Genomic DNA, 17,442 nt, shown 5'->3' on the forward strand with positions numbered 1-17,442 from the left:
GTTTTAATTGAGGATATTTACCCCATCATTCTCTCATTGAAAAAGAACTTTTGCACTTTTCGCCAGCAATTTACGTGTGCCTACCAATGTGTTCATCATTTGCATTTTCTGAAAAGAAGCAAAGAATTTGAGACTACGGATCCTATCCTGCTTTATCGGCACTTCCTTAAAAGCTGAGTATTGAAGAGAAGCATCACTAACTGCTTTCTGCAGTTTCTTGGTGCTCAGAGAAGCTTCAGTGTTGAAATTCTGTGGGTGTTTCAAAAAACACTTCATCATGCAGAGCGTCTTTCAGATTCTGCACACTTTCTAGCACGTTCTGTTTATATCTCCCCCCACTTCCGCAGCAGGCTAAGTAAGCTTCTTAAAACTACCTCCCTCGTCTCAACACAGATCATCAACGGCTGCCATTGAATCCATTAATTGTGGGAAGAATTTCCGGAACACACACACACACACACACACACTCACACACAAGACGATTTTCCAAAGACTAAATGTGTGTGTGTGCGGGCAAAAAGAAGGGTCACCCTTAACCTTAGGCCATTATCATGGTTAATGTTTGCAGTGGACTTTCTAAAAGAAAGTATTGTTGCTCGTTGCCAGGTATTCCCTAGCAACCGCAATACTACGCTGCCGCTCTAAATGCTTTAGACTGGGCTCCTTTGTCAGAATTTCACCGCCCCCCACCCCTAAAAACACGTGCTTATCAACAGAAGAATATGTTAAGAGGGAAAAGTTTTGTGTCTTTCCAATGGTTTGGTTTTAATTGCAAGTTGAGATTTCCAAACAGCCTTAAAGAGTGTTCCGTTGTACTTTTGTAAAGACTATTTTTTACAGTTGGCGGAGTAGATAAATCAACAGCTTTCGAAATCTTTACGTAATCATAATGAAATTATGCGAGGCATGTTTTAAAAATATAGAAAAGTGCACAATGGATATATAGCATATACTACTGGGGAGAAAAAACACCTGTGTTACCACTGGACAAGTCAGATCCCAGACTGAAACCTGGCTTGATAGATCCTGGGCGGGATTCTCCGTTGCCCGACGCCGATATCGCAATTGGCGATCGAGCGGAGAAACCACTCCCACACCCAAATCGAGGCCGACGCCAGTTCGATCCCAGTCAGCCACGCTCCACCCCGTGCGGAAGTGGTGTAATCGCATCTCGTGGCGCATGCCGTTGCAACGGCATTGGCGCATCATCGGCAGGCCCTCCCGCGATGCTCCGCCACTGATGGGCCGAGGTCCCAACCGCGTGGGTGACGCGTAGTCTTAGCGGTTGGGATCCCAGCAACAGGGCTGCGGACGGTGTCCAGCGTTCCCACACACGGCCATAATCCGTGCCACTGGCTGGGGGGGAGCTTCCACGAGAGTTGGGGGAGACTGGTGGGGGGGGGGGGGGGGGGGGGGGATGGGGGGGAGGGGCAGGGGGTGGCCTGTGGGGTTGCGGATGGTGGGCCGGGTCCGCGCACGGCTGGCACCATATTGTGCAGATCAACCTCTGCAGGTTTGCACGCGTGGCCAGGGATCCAGCCATTCTCCGACCATTTTCGGCGCGGGTGCCAGGGGTTTCACCCGGTGCCACTGCTAGCCCCTCACCGGTCCCAGAATTGGTGAGGGTTCAGCGCTGATTTAGGCATCATAAAACGTCCGCAAATTCTCCGTTTGAGCCAGCACTTCGCGGCTGAAACAGAGAATCCAGACCCCAATTTCTTTTTTTAACTTTGGAGGTCAGTTACTGAACACATTCAAAGGAATCGGCCAGTGTACTTTTAACACAAGGAATAAAATGTTCATTAAACAAGGAAAATGAACTAAATTACACTAGATTACAAAGACAGAAAGATTTCAGTACAAAAACCAGCAAATGAGCCAAATCACCTTATACCTTCGCCCCAACTAAACTTTTGCAGATATTTACAAATTCGTAAAGCTAACACAATTCACAATGTCTATTTTATACTCGAATATTCAGGGTAAGTATGTATCAAATATGAACTGATAGGTGAGCTGTGGTCAGACACAGCACCCCCAGATGCGTGTTAGACTGTGAGCCAACTGGTCTTACTGAAACATAACGGGCCAGATTCTCCGATTCTGAGGCTAAGTGCGGAGGATCCGTGTCGTTTGACGTGGGAAAAAAATCAGCGGCGCCCCTCACCAATGCAGCACCACGTAAAACTCCCAGCCGCCACAAAATAACGGCCAGAGAATGGCGGGTCTGTGGCCGTGCATGCGCACGGTGATGGCCTGCAGCGGTCGCGCCGTAAAACATAGTGCCAGCCGTGCACAGACCTAACCTGCCAAATAGTGCCCCCCTGGACACCTCCCTCGCAACCCCCTGGTCACCCCCCACCAGATGCCCAGCCCTTGCAAAAGGCCCCCTGGTCAGGAGCATGGCTACCACCCGACTGTGGTGGCGCTGGACACAGTCGCAGCCGCCAGGCCGGGTTCCCGCACGGCTCGGACCAGAAGTGAACCGCGTTGTCATGAGCCCGTCCCATTGGGGGCGGAGCGTTGAGGGTAGAGTCTTCAGGTGATGTGCTGAGGCCGTTCCAATGGCATGTGTCACATGCCGCGATTGCGCTGTTTTGGAGAGGGTGGAGCTAACGAAACCTACATCAAACTGGCGATGCCCCAATTTCATCGTAAAAAGGGATTCTCCACCCGATCGCCGATTACAATATCGGCATGGGGGAATGGAGACTCTCACCCAATCCTTCACATAAGGGGCGGGATTCTCCGTTTGCCGACACCAAAATCATAAAACGTGATTGGGCGGAGAATAGTCTCCGATGCCAAAATCGGGGTTTGATGCCAATCGGGATTCTCAGGCACCTCGAAAAGGACATAAGTGCATCGATCACCGCGCGGGTTTAAAGTACAGTAGGCATATCATTAGCAGACCTGACACCCTATTATCCGGGGCCTCTGTGATTCACTGCCTCCGATGGGACAAGTTCCCGATGACGTGGTTCACTTGTGGTCTCAAAAATCTTGAACCTGGCATTGTGTCTGCTGAGTGAGAGAGAGGAGGTAGGAAATGGCGTGGAGCGACTGCGGGCTGCCGGCACGGACATCGGCCGTGCTGGCTGCTGTGGAGGGGCCCCCTGCCATGGCCGAGGGAGGGGAGGGGGAGGGGCGGGGACAGGACAAGTAGCCGGGGTGCCCCCCCACAGGACTGGGGCGGTGCCCAGGCACCGACCGCCATTGCGGCGACCATCTTGCTGCGCACCCACTGACCACCCACCTCGGCCCCTGGTTCTACACAGTGACACCAGCAGTATGGATCCAGGAGCTCACAGACCTCTGCCCACAGGTGCAACCACGTCGTCACGGAGGCGCTATATGCCCAGCGGATCATTACATACATTTCCATATGGACCGAGCCTTCCAGGATGAGCCATCGCCGGGATACCCCAGATCCAGAGGGCAATAGACAGGATGCATGTCGCCCTATGGGCACCTGCGGATAACAGGCCGCTCTACACTAACTGAAGGGGGTACCACTCAATTAACATCCAGCTGGTTTGTGACCATCAGCTGCGCATCATGCACCTCTGCACCCGATACCCGTGTAGTGTGCACGACTCCTTCATCCTGGCACACTTGGTGATTCCTGACTTGTTTGCGGGGCACCCCCTTCGGCTGAGGGGTTGGCTCCTGGGTGGCAGGGGTTACCCGCTGCTCCATGGCTGATGCCACCTATCCGGAGGCCACAGACTGACGCGCAGTCCCCCTACAGCGACACCCATACAGCGACCAGGAGTGTGATCGTGTGGTGCTTCGGCAACCTGAAGATGAGCTTCAGGTGCCTGGACCACTCTGGAGGGGCCCGGTGCTGAGAGGGTCGCCCGAATCGTGGCAGCCTGCTGCATCCTCCGTAACATCGCACAGCAGAGAGGTGATGAGCTAGAGGAGGAGGAGGATGAGGAGGAAGGTGCGGGGGAGGGAACAACGAGCAGGACATGGGGCCCTGGCAAGCAGGGGAGGCCGCACAGTGTTATAACCAGGGCCAACGTGTATGGGATACTCTGTCACCTCCAGGTTCACCGACTAGGAGGGAGTAGGGTGGAGATGGGGGGTGAGGAGATGCTGGCCAGGAACATGGACACCACATCCCAGATCCACACCCCCTCACCTTCCACACTGCCAACCGCCCGCTTGCACAACCCTCCGTTAAACATACCTGCAGCGCTATGAGCTGGGGGCCCTGGGTTGACAGTGACAGTGGGTCTGATCCATGGGATGGAGGATGATGACAGCCCGCTCTGCGGTGAACACTGGTGCTCCACATCATATAACAACACCTGACTCATGCCCACAGTAGCACCTCCCACCTGGCTGATCACTGCATGCGAACTGGCCAGTCCATCACACCGTCCCATTGAAAACCTGGGGTGGGGGTGCGGGGGATGGTCAGGGCATGGGGGGAGGGGAGCACGGTCCTCCCACAGTGCCTGCACTGGTCCACCGACACCCCCCCCCCCCCGGCCAGCCCAGATCTTCCCACCCCCACACGCACCTGAGGCATGTTTTAACGCTGTTAACAGATGCTTGTTGTGCGGAAATATATACACAGTCTGGGCCCCAGCCCCTAAATCTGAACTGTGCCCTGCACCCGTGCCAACTTAACTGGTGTCTAACTTCTAGCCTTTCAGGCCCTAACACTACGCCTAGGTGCTTCCCCAGACGGTGCCGTAGGTGTGGAGGCGGACTGCTGTGACTCCTGCCCTGTGACAACGGTCCCCATTGCCTGGCGCTTCCTGGGGTGACCTGGCATCGATTGGCCTGGATGTTTCAAGGGTGTCTGGGGTGGCGTGGTGCCACCCTGTTCTGCCTGCTGCCCACCAGCATGGCCCCCATCACCTCCTCCTCCCTCAGGGTGCCAGGTGGTCCCCAGGCTATTCCATTGGATGGGATGCGTGGGGAGCCATCCCTTGATGCCCCCCTTCCAATTGGCGCTGCCAGTCCTGGATGCCCACTCTGGTCTCAACCAGGGTCTACACGCTCGCGGCCATGAAGAACAGGAAGTGGACCATCACCGTCTGCGACTGCAACACATCACGCTGCACCTGTGCCACAGAAGCCAAAGACTGGACCACCTCCCTCTGGGAGTGGGCCACCTCCCTCTGGGACTGGGCCACCTCCCTCTGGGACTGGGGCACCTTCCTCTGGGACTGGGCCACCTCCCTCTGGGACTGGGCCACCCTTGCTCAGTTTCTGCGCAATGCCAGCCAGCGCCTGAGCATTGCCGCTGACGTTACCAGCCATGGCCTGCTGTGACTGGGCCATGCTGACGAGCGCCGCTGCAATGCCCATGTGGCTCTGGTACATGCCTGCCTGTGAGAGGGCAACCCTGTCCTGGGCCTCGGCCACTGCCTGCACAGAATGTCCCAGGCCTTGTACACGGGTACTTACTGAGGATCTCGCAGTCCACTTGTAGAATGCGCAGCCAGTCCAAGCACAAATGGTGCAACCAATCGCACCCCAGCAGGCTGGGGCCATCGCCGTGAACAACAATAAGGGGGGAGTCAAACGACTGACGTTCATAAACAACAGGGGTCAGCATTGTGACAACTATACGCAGTTGCTCCTCGGTCTATGTGGCCAAATGAGCTGCATGTCTGCCAACGTTAAAGTTTGCCTGCTCCGTTTTGTGCAGTCAAATTTGTTCCAAGCCGCTGTGGAAACCGCTACCCAGTGTCCAATCCCATGCTCAATATATGTCCATTCACCTGTACCAGGACCCGAGTGGAGGCCACACGGGCGACGTCAGAAAGTGCAACTGCATCGTGGCCTCTTCTTCTGGCTCATCCAGGTAAGGACCATAGGAGGGACCGTACCCCAGGGCGTTGATCTCCATGCCATGTATCTCCTGAAACCCTCACTCTGCACTCTCACGGGCTAAGGACATCTGTAGGATGGTGCAGGAGGGAGGGTTTCAGATTTCTGGATAATTGAGGCTCATTCTGGGGTCGGTGGGACTTCTACAAACGGGATGGTCTACACCTGGACAGAGGGGTACCAATATTCTGTGGGGGAAATTTGCTAATGCTCTTCGGGAGGGTTTAAACTAGTTCAGCAGGGGTTGGGAACCTGAATTGTAGCTCCAGTATACAGGAGGGTGAGAGTACTGAGGTCATGAGTAAGGTATCAAAGTTGCAGGAGTGTACCAGCAGGCAGGAAGGTGGTTTAAAGTGTGTCTTCTTCAATGCCAGGAGCATCCGGAATAAGGTGGGTGAACTTGCGGCATGGGTTGGTACCTGGGACTTCGATGTTGTGGCCATTTCGGAGACATGGATAGAGCAGGGACAGGAATGGTTGTTGCAGGTGCCGGGGATTAGATATTTCAGTAAGCTCAGGGAAGGTGGTAAAAGAGGGGGAGGGGTGGCATTGTTAGTCAAGGACAGTATTACGGTGGCAGAAAGGACTATTTTTTTTAAAAAAAAATTATTCTCCTTTTTCACATTTTCTCCCACATTTACACCCATCAACAATAAACAATAATCAGCAAGATATGTCAATCCCCATAATAACAACGATCCCATCCGCCCACCAACCCCCAAACCTCAGCCCACATGTTTACAGAAACAAATGACAAAAAGGAATCAGGGATTACCCATAGTCACCCTTAATCTACACAGCCCCCCCCCCAACTAATGTTCGATGTTATCCAGTTCTTGAAAGTGCATAATAAATAGTGCCCATGACTTGTAGAACCCCTCCGAGCTTCCCCTCAGTTCGAACTTAACCTTCTCAAGGGTCAAGTATTCCAACAGGTCCCCCCGCCATGCCAGGGCACTGGGTGGAGAGGCTGCTCGCCATCCCAGCAGGATCCGCCTTCGGGCGATCAATGAGGCGAAGGCTATGATATCTGCCTCCGCTCCCGTTTCCAACCCTGGCTGGTCCGACACCCCGAATATGGCCTCCTGGGGACCCGGGTCCAGTTTCACACGCACCACCTTGGAAATTACCCGAAACACCTCCTTCCAGTACTCCCCTAGCTTTGGACAGGACCAAAACATATGAACGTGATTCGCGCCCCCCCCCCCCCCCCCCCCCGCAACGCTCACACACATCCTCTACTCCTTCAAAACATCGGCTCATCCTCGCCCTCGTGAGGTGCGCTCTATAAACCACCTTCAGCTGTATCAGCCCCAACCTCGCACATGAGGTGGAGGCATTCACTCTCCGGAGCACCTCACACCAGACCCCCTCCTCTATAACCTCTCCCAGCTCTTCCTCCCACTTTGCTTTGATCCCTTCCAGTGGTGCCTTATCCTCTTCCAGAATAGCTCCGTACACCGCTGACACTGCCCCCTTCTCCAGTCCTCTTGTCGTCAACACCTCCTCCAGCAATGTGGAGGCCGGTTCCTCTGGGAAGCTCTGTATCTCCTTCCTGGCAAAATCCCGAACCTGCATGTACCTAAACACTTCTCCCTGCTCTAGCCCATACTTCGCTTACAGCTCCCTCAATCCTGCAAACCGACCCCGAAGAAACAAACCTTTTAGTGTCTTAATCCCCTTCTCTTCCCATTTCTGAAAACTTCCATCCCACCTCCCTGGCTCAAATCTGGTTCCCCCGAATCGGCATTTCCCTTGACCCTAAACCCAACCCAAAGTGTTGGCGAAACTGCCTCCAGATTTTCAATGAAGCTATTATTACCGGACTCCCTGAATATTTCCCCGGAGCTATCGGGAGCGGCGCTGTTGCTAGTGCCTTCAGCCCCGACCCACTGTACAAACTCTCCTCCATTCTGACCCACTGAGAATCCACCCCTCTGACCCAGCTCCGCACTTTCTCCACATTCGCTGCCCAGTAGTAGTACAACAAGTTCGGGAGACCCAAACCCCCTGCCTGCCTTCCCCTCTGCAGCAGCACCTTTCTCACTCTGGCCACCTTCCCTCCCCATATGAATGAGGTAATCCTTCCCTCTATCTCCCTGAAAAAAGTCTTTGGCAGGAAAATCGGTAGGCATTGAAAAATAAACAGGAATCGCGGCAACACATTCATTTTAACCGCCTGTACCCGACCTGCCAGTGACAGAGGAAGGCCGTCCCACCTTGCCAGATCGGCTTTAACTCTCCCCACCAAACTAGTGATGTTGTACCTGCGGAGCCTCCCCCACTCCCGGGCAACCTGCACCCCCAGATACCTAAAATGAGTCCCTGCTCTACGGAATGGCAACCCCCCCAACCCTGCCCCCACCCCCGGCCGAGACACCACAAAGTACTCACTCATGTCCAGGTTCAACTTGTACCCCGAGAAAGACCCAAATACCCGCAGTAGCTCCAATATTCCTCCTATCGACGCACTCGGCTCCGACACATACAGCAGCAAGTCGTCAGCATATAAGGACACCCTATGCTCTATACCCCCCCGCACTATTCCTTTCCATGCTCCCGGACTTCTCAATGCGATGGCCAACGGCTCAATCGCAAGTGCAAACAGCAGGGTTGACATAGGACATCCCTGTCTCGTCCCACGGTGGAGAGAAATATCTCGAACTGATATTATTTGTGTGGACACTCGCCTTTGGTTCCTTATATAATAGCTTTACCCAGTTCACAAACCTTGGTCCAATCCCAAACCGCTCCAGCACTGCCATCAGGTACCCCCATTCTACCCGATCAAACGCCTTCTCGCCGTCCAATGCCACAACTACCTCTGTTTCCTTTCTTTCCGCCGGTGCCATAACAACGTTCAAAACCCTCCTAATGTTCGAAAACAGCTGCCTCCCTTTCACGAACCCCGTCTGATCCTCCCCTAGCACCTTCGGAAGGCACTCCTCCAGCCTACCCGCCAGTACCTTCGCCAACACTTTTACGTCCACGTTCAGAAGTGATATGGGCCGATACGACCCACACTCCGTCGGATCCTTATCTTTTTTTAGTAACAGGGAAATCGATGCCTGCCCCAAGGTTTGCGGCAACACCCCCTTCCCTATCGCCTCCTCAAACATCCCCACCATCAGGGGTGCCAACCTATCCTTACATTTTTTATAATATTCCACCGGAAACCCATCCGGCCCTGCCACCTTTCCCGACTGCATCCTCCCAATCGCATCCTTTATCTCCTGCTCCACTATTGCTCCTTCTAATGTAGCCCTGTCCCCCTCCCCTAGCCTCGGGTACTCCAACCCATCGAGAAATTCCTGCATCTCACGGTCTCCTCCGAGTGGCTCTGACTTGTACAACCTCTCATAAAACTCCTCAAAAACCTTGTTAATCAGCACTGGAGCCACCACCAACTTCCCTGCCCTATCCTTCACCTGAAGAATTTCCCTTGCCGCTGCCTCCCTCCGGAGCTGACCTGCTAACATGCCTTATCTCCATGTTCATAAACTGCACCACTTGCTCGTCTCAGTTGGCGCACCGCCTTCCTGGTGGACAGTCGGTCGAAGCTCGCCTGTAGTTCCTTCCTCTTTTCCAGCTTCGCCGGGTCCCCATCCTCTGCGTACCTCCTGTCTACCTCCAACATCTCATCTATTACCCTCTGCCGCTCCAACCTCTCCTCCTTATCCACCCTAGCCTTAAACAAAATTACCTCACCTCTCACCACCGCCTTTAGAGCCTCCCAGACGACTGCCTTCGACACCTCACCCGTACAATTGAAACCTACATATTCCTTAATTACCTTTTCAATTTTCTCACAGAATACTTGGTTCCCCAAAAGCCCCACATCCAGTTTCCACCCCGGTCTCTGCGCTGCCCCCTTCTCTCGCACCATATCCACCCAATGTGGAGCGTGATCTGACACTGCAATTGCAGAGTATTCCGACCCCTTGACTCCAGCCAGCAAAGCCTTCCCCACCACAAAAAAGTTGATCCGCGAGTATACCTTATGGACCGCTGAGAAAAACGAATACTCCCGTTCCCTTGGGTGCAGGAACCTCCAAGGGTCCACCCCTCCCATTTCCACCATTAGCCCAGCCAGTGCCTTCGCCCCCCCCTGATGGGACCAGCGAGCGCGGCCGTGATCTGTCCAACCTTGGCTCCTGCACGAGGTTCCAGTCCCCCCCCCACAATCAGCTCATGCGTGTCTAAGTCGGGAATAGCCCCAACCACCTTCCTCGCGAATCCCACATCGTCCCAATTGGGACCGTATACACTTAACAGCGCCACTAAGCTCCCCTCCAATGCCCCTGTCACAATCACATATCTACCCCCCTGATCTGCCACCACCTTCTCCATCTGGAAGCGTACCCTTTTGCTGACCAGCACCGCTAACCCTCGAGCCCTTCCATCAAATCCGGAGTGAAACACTTGGCTAACCCAGCCCTATTTAAGTCTCACCTGGTCCTTCACCCTCAAGTGAGTCCCCTGCAGCATTGCTACATCGGCTTTCAAACTTTTAAGATGCGCAAGCACACTTGACCTCATGACCGGGCCTCCTAGCCCTCTCACGTTCCACGTGATTATCCTTACTGGGGTTCTCTCACCCCCCCCACCTTTCTTATCCACCATCACCATACCACCGGGCCCTGCCCCATAAGCCTGACCCGCCCCTGTCCATTGTTAACATCGAACCCCTTCCCCCCTCCCAAGAACACCCCGACAAAAACATCCCCCAACATCCATCCCTCCACCCTCTCTCGCTCGCCTTGTAAGCCCATTGAAGCCTGCTATCCAGGCTCCAACGTCCGCAGTCCTCCTCTCACCTCACCCCCGTTCACTAACTGACTCTAGCTAGCTAGCGCGGGTGGCTCCCCCCCGCCAATACCTCTCACCCCCTTCCACCCAGTCCCAGAGAAAGAAACACCAAAACAAACCCAACAATCCAACCCCTACAATTCACTAACATAACATTTAACCGTCGCAACACAGAACGCCATAAACTTGAACTCTGTAACAATGCAAAGAGAAGTAAATTTCAAATTTCAATACAAATCAGTAAAAAGAAAGTTGTAACATTTGTACATTTGTACATTTTCCAGCCGCTCAAACACAGTCCACAGTCTTTCTTCCCGTTCCGCTCTTCACGTCTGTCCCAAGCCTTCTGCCCTCACGAACGCCTCAGCCGCCTCCACTGTCTCAAAATAAAAGTCTTTGGCTTTATATGTTACTCTCAACTTCGCCGGGTACACCACACCAAATCGCACCCCCTTCTTGTACAAAGCCGCCTTCACTCGCCCAAACGCCGCTCGTCTTTTTGCCAACTCCACCATCCAGTCCTGGTAGATCCGAACCGCAGTACCATCCCACAGCACCTCACGCTTCTGCTTCGCCCAGCTTAATACTTTCTCCTTCATGCAAAACTTATGGAAGCAGATAATTACTGCCCTTGGTACTCGTTCACTTTGGGCTTCAACCTTAATGACCGATGAGCTCGGTCTAGCTTGTACAGGGTGGGGTTCTCACCCTCCCCCATCAGCTCTGCCAACTTCTTAGCGAAGTATTGCGTTGGCCTTGGGCCCGCTGTCCCTTCGGGCAGCCCACAATTCACAAATTGTGCCGCCTTGAGCGGTTTTCCAAGTCTTCCAGCTTTGCTCGGAGCCCTCTGTTAACCTCCACCACCCTCCGCAGCTCGTCTCCCAACGAGGTGACCTGGTCGCTGTGTCGTGTCACGCCTCCTCCACCTCCTTCATCTTCTCGGCCTGCTCTCTCACCTCGGCCAATGCCTTTGCCACCTCCACCCTGATCGGGCCGAGTGCCTCCTCCAACAATGACCTCACCACGACCACCATCTCTTTCTTCAGGATCTCCATATGCCTCACCAAACATTTTTCCAGCTCCACCACCATCACCTCGGTCATCTTCTCCACCATAAGTATGGTCATCTTCTCCACCATAACCATAAGATGGCTTCCGCCATCCTGTCAACACTTTTGCTTTTGCTCGTCTTCTCCTTCGGCGGCGAACCCGCGTTTCCTCCTTTCTTTGACGCTGCTTTTCGCACCTTTTAGCAGCGTATTGTTTTTTATCTTCTTTCCTTTCTCCTCTCTCTCCCTTCACCCTCCTGCCCTTCATCAATCTGACATTCTTCTTTTTTGAGAGAGAAAAAAAAAACTTTTACCAAACTTCCATAAATCTTCTTTCATTCTCCTCTACATTCACCTGGGACCAGGCTTCAACCTTCTTCTTCCTAGGTGGGAGCCATCCGACGTGGAGCACCCTCCCTACATGGCACTCGGGCCTCGGGCCTGCCGCCTCGACCTCTTCGAAGCTCCGCCCCCGCTGCTCCGACCTGCCGGGCCCGGCGCCTCAGCCTCCTCCGCCCGACACTCGCGCGGGGTTCTTCGCGGTTTTTAAACCGGCCCGCTGGCTGCTCGTGGCGGCCCCAAAGGCCAACGATAGTCGGGGAGTGCGTGGGGTCTCGGGGATTTCCCCGAAATCCGGCAGAAAGGACGTTTGATGAGGACTCGTCGATTGAGGTAGTATGGGCTGAGGTTAGAAACAGGAAAGGAGAGGTCACCCTGTTAGGGGTTTTCTATAGGCCTCCGAAAAGTTCCAGAGATGTAGAGGAAAGGATTGCAAAGATGATTCTGGATAGGAGCGAAAGCAACAGGGTAGTTGTTATGGGGGACTTTAACTTTCCAAATATTGACTGGAAACACTATAGTTCGAGTACTTTAGATGGGTCCGTTTTTGTCCAATGTGTGCAGGAGGGTTTCCTGACACAGTATGTAGATAGGCCAACGAGAGGCGAGGCCGTATTGGATTTGGTGCTGGGTAATGAACCAGGACAGGTGTTAGATTTGGAAAGAGATAGGTATATACCGCAGGGCAAGTGTTATATCTGGGGGAAAGGCAATTATGATGCGATGAGGCAAGACTTAGGATGCATCAGATGGAGAGGAAAACTGCAGGGGATGGGCACAATGGAAATGTGGAGCTTGTTCAAGGAACAGCTACTGCGTGTCCTTGATAAGTATGTACCTGTCAGGCAGGGAGGAAGTGGTCGAGCAAGGGAACCGTGGTTTACTAAGGCAGTCGAAACACTTGTCAAGAGGAAGAAGGAGGCTTATGTAAAGATGAGACATGAAGGTTCAGTAAGGGCGCTCAAGAGTTACAAGTTAGCTAGGAAGGACCTAAAGAGAGAGCTAAGAAGAGCCAGGAGGGGACGTGAGAAGTCTTTGGCAGGTAGGATCAAGGATAACCCAAAAGCTTTCTATAGATATGTCAGGAATAAAAGAATGACTAGGGTAAGAGTAGGGCCAGTCAAGGACAGTAGTGGGAAGTTGTGCTTGGAGTCTGAGGAGATAGGAGAAGTGCTAAATGAATATTTTTCGTCAGTATTCACACAGGAAAAAGACAATGTTGTCGAGGAGAATACTAAGATTCAGGCTACTAGACTAGAAGGGCTTGAGGTTCATAAGGAGTAGGTGTTAACAATTCTGGAAAGGGTGAAAATAGATAAGTCCCTGGGCCGGCTGGGATTTATACTAGGATTCTCCGGGAAGCTAGGGAGGAGATTGCTGAGCCTATGGCTTTGATATTTAAGTCATCTTTGTCAACGGGAATAGTGCCAGAAGACTGGAGAATCGCAAATGTTGTCCCCTTGTTCAAGAAGGGAGGTAGAGACAACCCCGGTAACTATAGACCAGTGAGCCTTACTTCTGTTGTGGGCACAATCTCGGAAAGGTTTATAAGAGATAGGGTGTATAATCATCTGGAAAGGAATAATTTGATTAGACATAGTCAACACGGTTTCGTGAAGGGTAGGTCGTGCCTCACAAACCTTATTGAGTTCTTTGGGAAGGTGACCAAACAGGTGGATGAGGGTAAAGTAGTTGATGTGGTGTATATGGATTTCAGTAAAGCATTTGATAAGGTTCCCCACGGTAGGCTACTGCAGAAAATACGGAAGCATGGGATTCAGTGTGATTTAGCAGTTTGGATCAGAAATTGGCTTGCTGGAAGAAGACAAAGGGTGGTGGTGGATGGGAAGTGTTCAGACTGGAGTCCAGTTACGAGTGGTGTACCACAAGGATCTGTTTTGGGGCCACTGCTGTTTGTCATTTTTATAAATGACCTGGAGGAGGGCGTAGGAGGATGGGTGAGTAAATCTGCAGATGACACTAAAGTCGGTGGAGTTGTGGACAGTGCGGAAGGATGTTACAAGTTACAGAGGGACATAGATAAGCTGCAGTGCTGGGCTGAGAGGTGGTAAATGGAGTTTAATTCAGAAAAGTGTGAGGTGATTCATTTTGGAAGGAGTATCAAGAAGACAGAGTACTGGGCTAATGGTAAGATTCTTGGTAGTGTGGATGAGCAGAGAGATCTCGGTGTCCATGTACATAGAGCCCTGAAAGTTGCCACTCAGGTTGAGAGGGTTGTTAAGAAGGCGTACGGTGTGTTAGCTTTTATTGGTAGAGGGATTGAGTTTCGGAGCCATGAGGTCATGTTGCAGCTGTACAAAACTCTGGTGCCGCCGCATTTGGAGTATTGCGTGCAATTCTGGTCGCCGCATTACAGGAAGTATGTGGATGCATTGGAAAGGGTGCAGAGGAGATTTACCAGAATGTTGCCTGGTATGGAGGGAAGATCTTATGAGGAAAGGCTGAGGGACTTGAGGCTGCTTTCGTTAGAGAGAAGGTTAAGAGGTGACTTAATTGATGCATACAAGGTGATCAGAGGATTGGATAGGGTGGACAGTGAGAGCCTTTTTCCTTGGATGGTGATGTCTAGCACGAGGGGACATAGCTTTAAATTGAGGGGTGATAGATATAAGACAGATGTCAGAGGTAGGTTCTTTACTCAGAGAGTAGTAAGGGTGTGGAATGCCCTGCCTACAAAAGTAGTGGACTCACCAACACTCAGGGTATTTAAATGGTCATTGGATAGACATATGGACGATAGGGGAATAGTGTAGATGGGCTTTAGAGTGGTTTCCCAGGTTCGTGCAACATCGAGGGCCGAAGGGCCAGTACTGCGCTGTAATGTTCTATGTTCTATGTAGTGCCTTGTGGAAGTTCGGAGAAGGCTCGGCCATGAGCTTTTTCTGTGTCTCTGTATTGTTGATCATAGAATTTACAGTGCAGAAGGTGGCCATTCGGCCCATCAAGTCTGCACCGGCCCTTGGAAAGAGCCCACACCTCTACCCTATCCCCGTAACCCAGTCACCCCACCCAACCTTTTTGGACACTAAGGGCAATTTAGCGCAGCCATCCACCTAACCTGCACTGTGGGAGGAAACCGAAGCACCCGGAGGAAACACACGCAGACACTGGGAGAACAGACACTGGGAGAACGTGCAAACTCCGCACAGCCAGTGACCCAAGCCGGGAATTGAACCTGGGACCCTGTAGATGTGAAATTACTGTGCTAACCACTGTGCACCCTTTCTGCCCTCAGACATCTCAGACAATGTAGTCCAATATTCACAGAACTCGGTGATTTTCGAAGTTGGGACATAAACTCGGTGACCGACTCACGCGGGACTCTCTCCACTGTATTGAAGCGATAACACTTCATAATCATAACGGACGGCGTCAGGTTGAAATGCTGACTGACGAGGTCTACAAACTGGTCAAAGGTGTAGATATCAGACACCACCGGGTATGTCAGGCTCCAAATGACCCCAAACGTATGGTGCCACAAATGGTCAGCAGGACCATTGTCTGCCGCTCATCTTCCGTGATATTATTCACACGAAAGAAATAGTGCAACCGCTCCGCATATTGAGTCCAATCTGCGACTCTGGTGTCAAACGCATCCAGCCACCTGACCAGAGGCATGGCAAAAAGGCAAAGCTCCAACTAGGATACTCGAATGCAGGGCGGTGGCTGGACCGACAGGGCTGCAGCGTGGACAGCAGACTTCCTGCCGCCAGTTTTATGAAGAAATGGGGAATCCACACCGAGTTGTAACAAAGGAAACAAAGGTTTATTTACAAGGTCAAGGTACATTGCTCCTGGTCGCACCCAACCGGGTCTGAGCAGGCTGGTCCCCAACTGGCCCTCCTTATATACAATTTTTGTTGAGGTTCCACTGCCCTATTCGCGGGGAAGTCCGTTTTACGCAAGGGACATGGGGAATACAACCATTCCTACCCCATTAGTCCTGTGCGAGTGCAGGTTATGACAACTGCCTCCTGGTACAAAATACCTAGGTAGCTTTTTCCACCATGAAGTGTCGCAGTGCCTGCAGCTCAGTCTCCAGCTCAATGACTCTGAGCTCCTTGAGCCACAAACATTTGCAGCAAATGTATTGCCCTTGGATTACAATGGTATCCAGGAGTTCCCACATGCTGCAGCCATGACACATCATCTGTCCTGCCATTCTTAATGTGTTTTAATTAACTACTTACTTAGATTACTTAATTATTTATTTTCATTTTTTAAATTAAATTACCCCCAGTTCCTGTACTACTTTAAATCTTAGGGATAGAATAGACTTTAACCACTTACCGGGTACTCATCAAAAAGCTAGCTCCTTTTTCTGTGGTAGAGTAAGAATCAATTCCTACAGAGTGAAAAAGTTAGAAAATGCAAAAGCAAAGGGAAAGTAAAACCTCCTTCCCCTCCTCACCTAACTCTCAGGTGTGCACTCAGCTCCACACTGCACTCACTGACCACGATTTCAGTCATGATCTATTTGAAAGGTGGTTTTTCAAACATTTTTCCCCAGGACCCATTTCTTCAACCGGCTGACCTTCGTGACCCACGCCGGCCAACCTTCGCGACCCACGCCGCCCAAGCTACACGATCCACCATTTTCACTTACCTTTAATGTGACAGATGAGCCTGCTTGGTCCTCATGATGTCACTCGCTTTGTTATTCAATGTTACATTTCTGATAATGACTTCAGCTGATGATTTAAGATCTCACTGCACCCGTTGAAAAAAATCAAGAGGTTTTCCTTGAACTCGCCATGATTAGTCTTCAAACGTCTTTGAAGTTTGAGGGTTTTAAACTTTAATTTGCCAATGCTTACCTGCATATGACACACATTAACTTTGAATCCTGATTTGCAGTGGCACAATTAATAAGCCCACACCTCAACTAATCATCTTTACACCTCTTTGTTCCTCTTTTCAGCTTCTTCATGGTTGTTCACCAGAGCCCTGGAGTTGACACCAGCACTGCTGGTAGCTGCAAAATGGAGGAATCTCTCGCATGCCCAGAACATGTGCGTCAGTGGACGGGGCCCGTGACCTGCTCTCTGCCGCCGCTCCAGGCAGGAAGACCCAGCAAATTCAAAAATAATCTGCTCCTGGGTCAGCGCGCTGACGTCAGGAGGAGCCAGTCTGCCCCGCTGGGCTATGGAGAAAAGACTGCAGGGATTTGGGAAAAGAGCTGAGAGTGGGACTAAATGGATTGCTCTTTCAAAGAGTTGACCCAGCCTTGGTTGATTGGACATCCTCCTGTTTTTCAATGTTCTATGATTTTATGAAATGAGCATGTAGTCTAGTTTTGGTTGTGTTGTTGAGGAAAAAAGACTTGCTGTCACAGAAAGCATGTTGGCCAGGGTATTGGTAGAACATCCCT

General features: G+C 51.9%; 1 protein-coding gene across 1 annotated transcript in view; it reads left to right on the forward strand.

The window, feature by feature from the left end:
* LOC140396304 (uncharacterized) overlaps nucleotides 1–17,119 on the forward strand; it is a 286,423-nt gene extending 269,304 nt beyond the window's left edge. Inside the window, exon 15 of the mRNA XM_072484765.1 lies at nucleotides 16,993–17,119. Coding sequence (XP_072340866.1) covers nucleotides 16,993–17,028 — 36 coding nt within the window. The 3' untranslated portion in view covers nucleotides 17,029–17,119. The remainder of the gene's footprint in view (nucleotides 1–16,992) is intronic.
* Nucleotides 17,120–17,442: the final 323 nt, after the last annotated feature.

The sequence above is a fragment of the Scyliorhinus torazame genome, chromosome 19, assembly GCF_047496885.1.
Source record: "Scyliorhinus torazame isolate Kashiwa2021f chromosome 19, sScyTor2.1, whole genome shotgun sequence".
Lineage (NCBI taxonomy): Eukaryota > Metazoa > Chordata > Chondrichthyes > Carcharhiniformes > Scyliorhinidae > Scyliorhinus > Scyliorhinus torazame.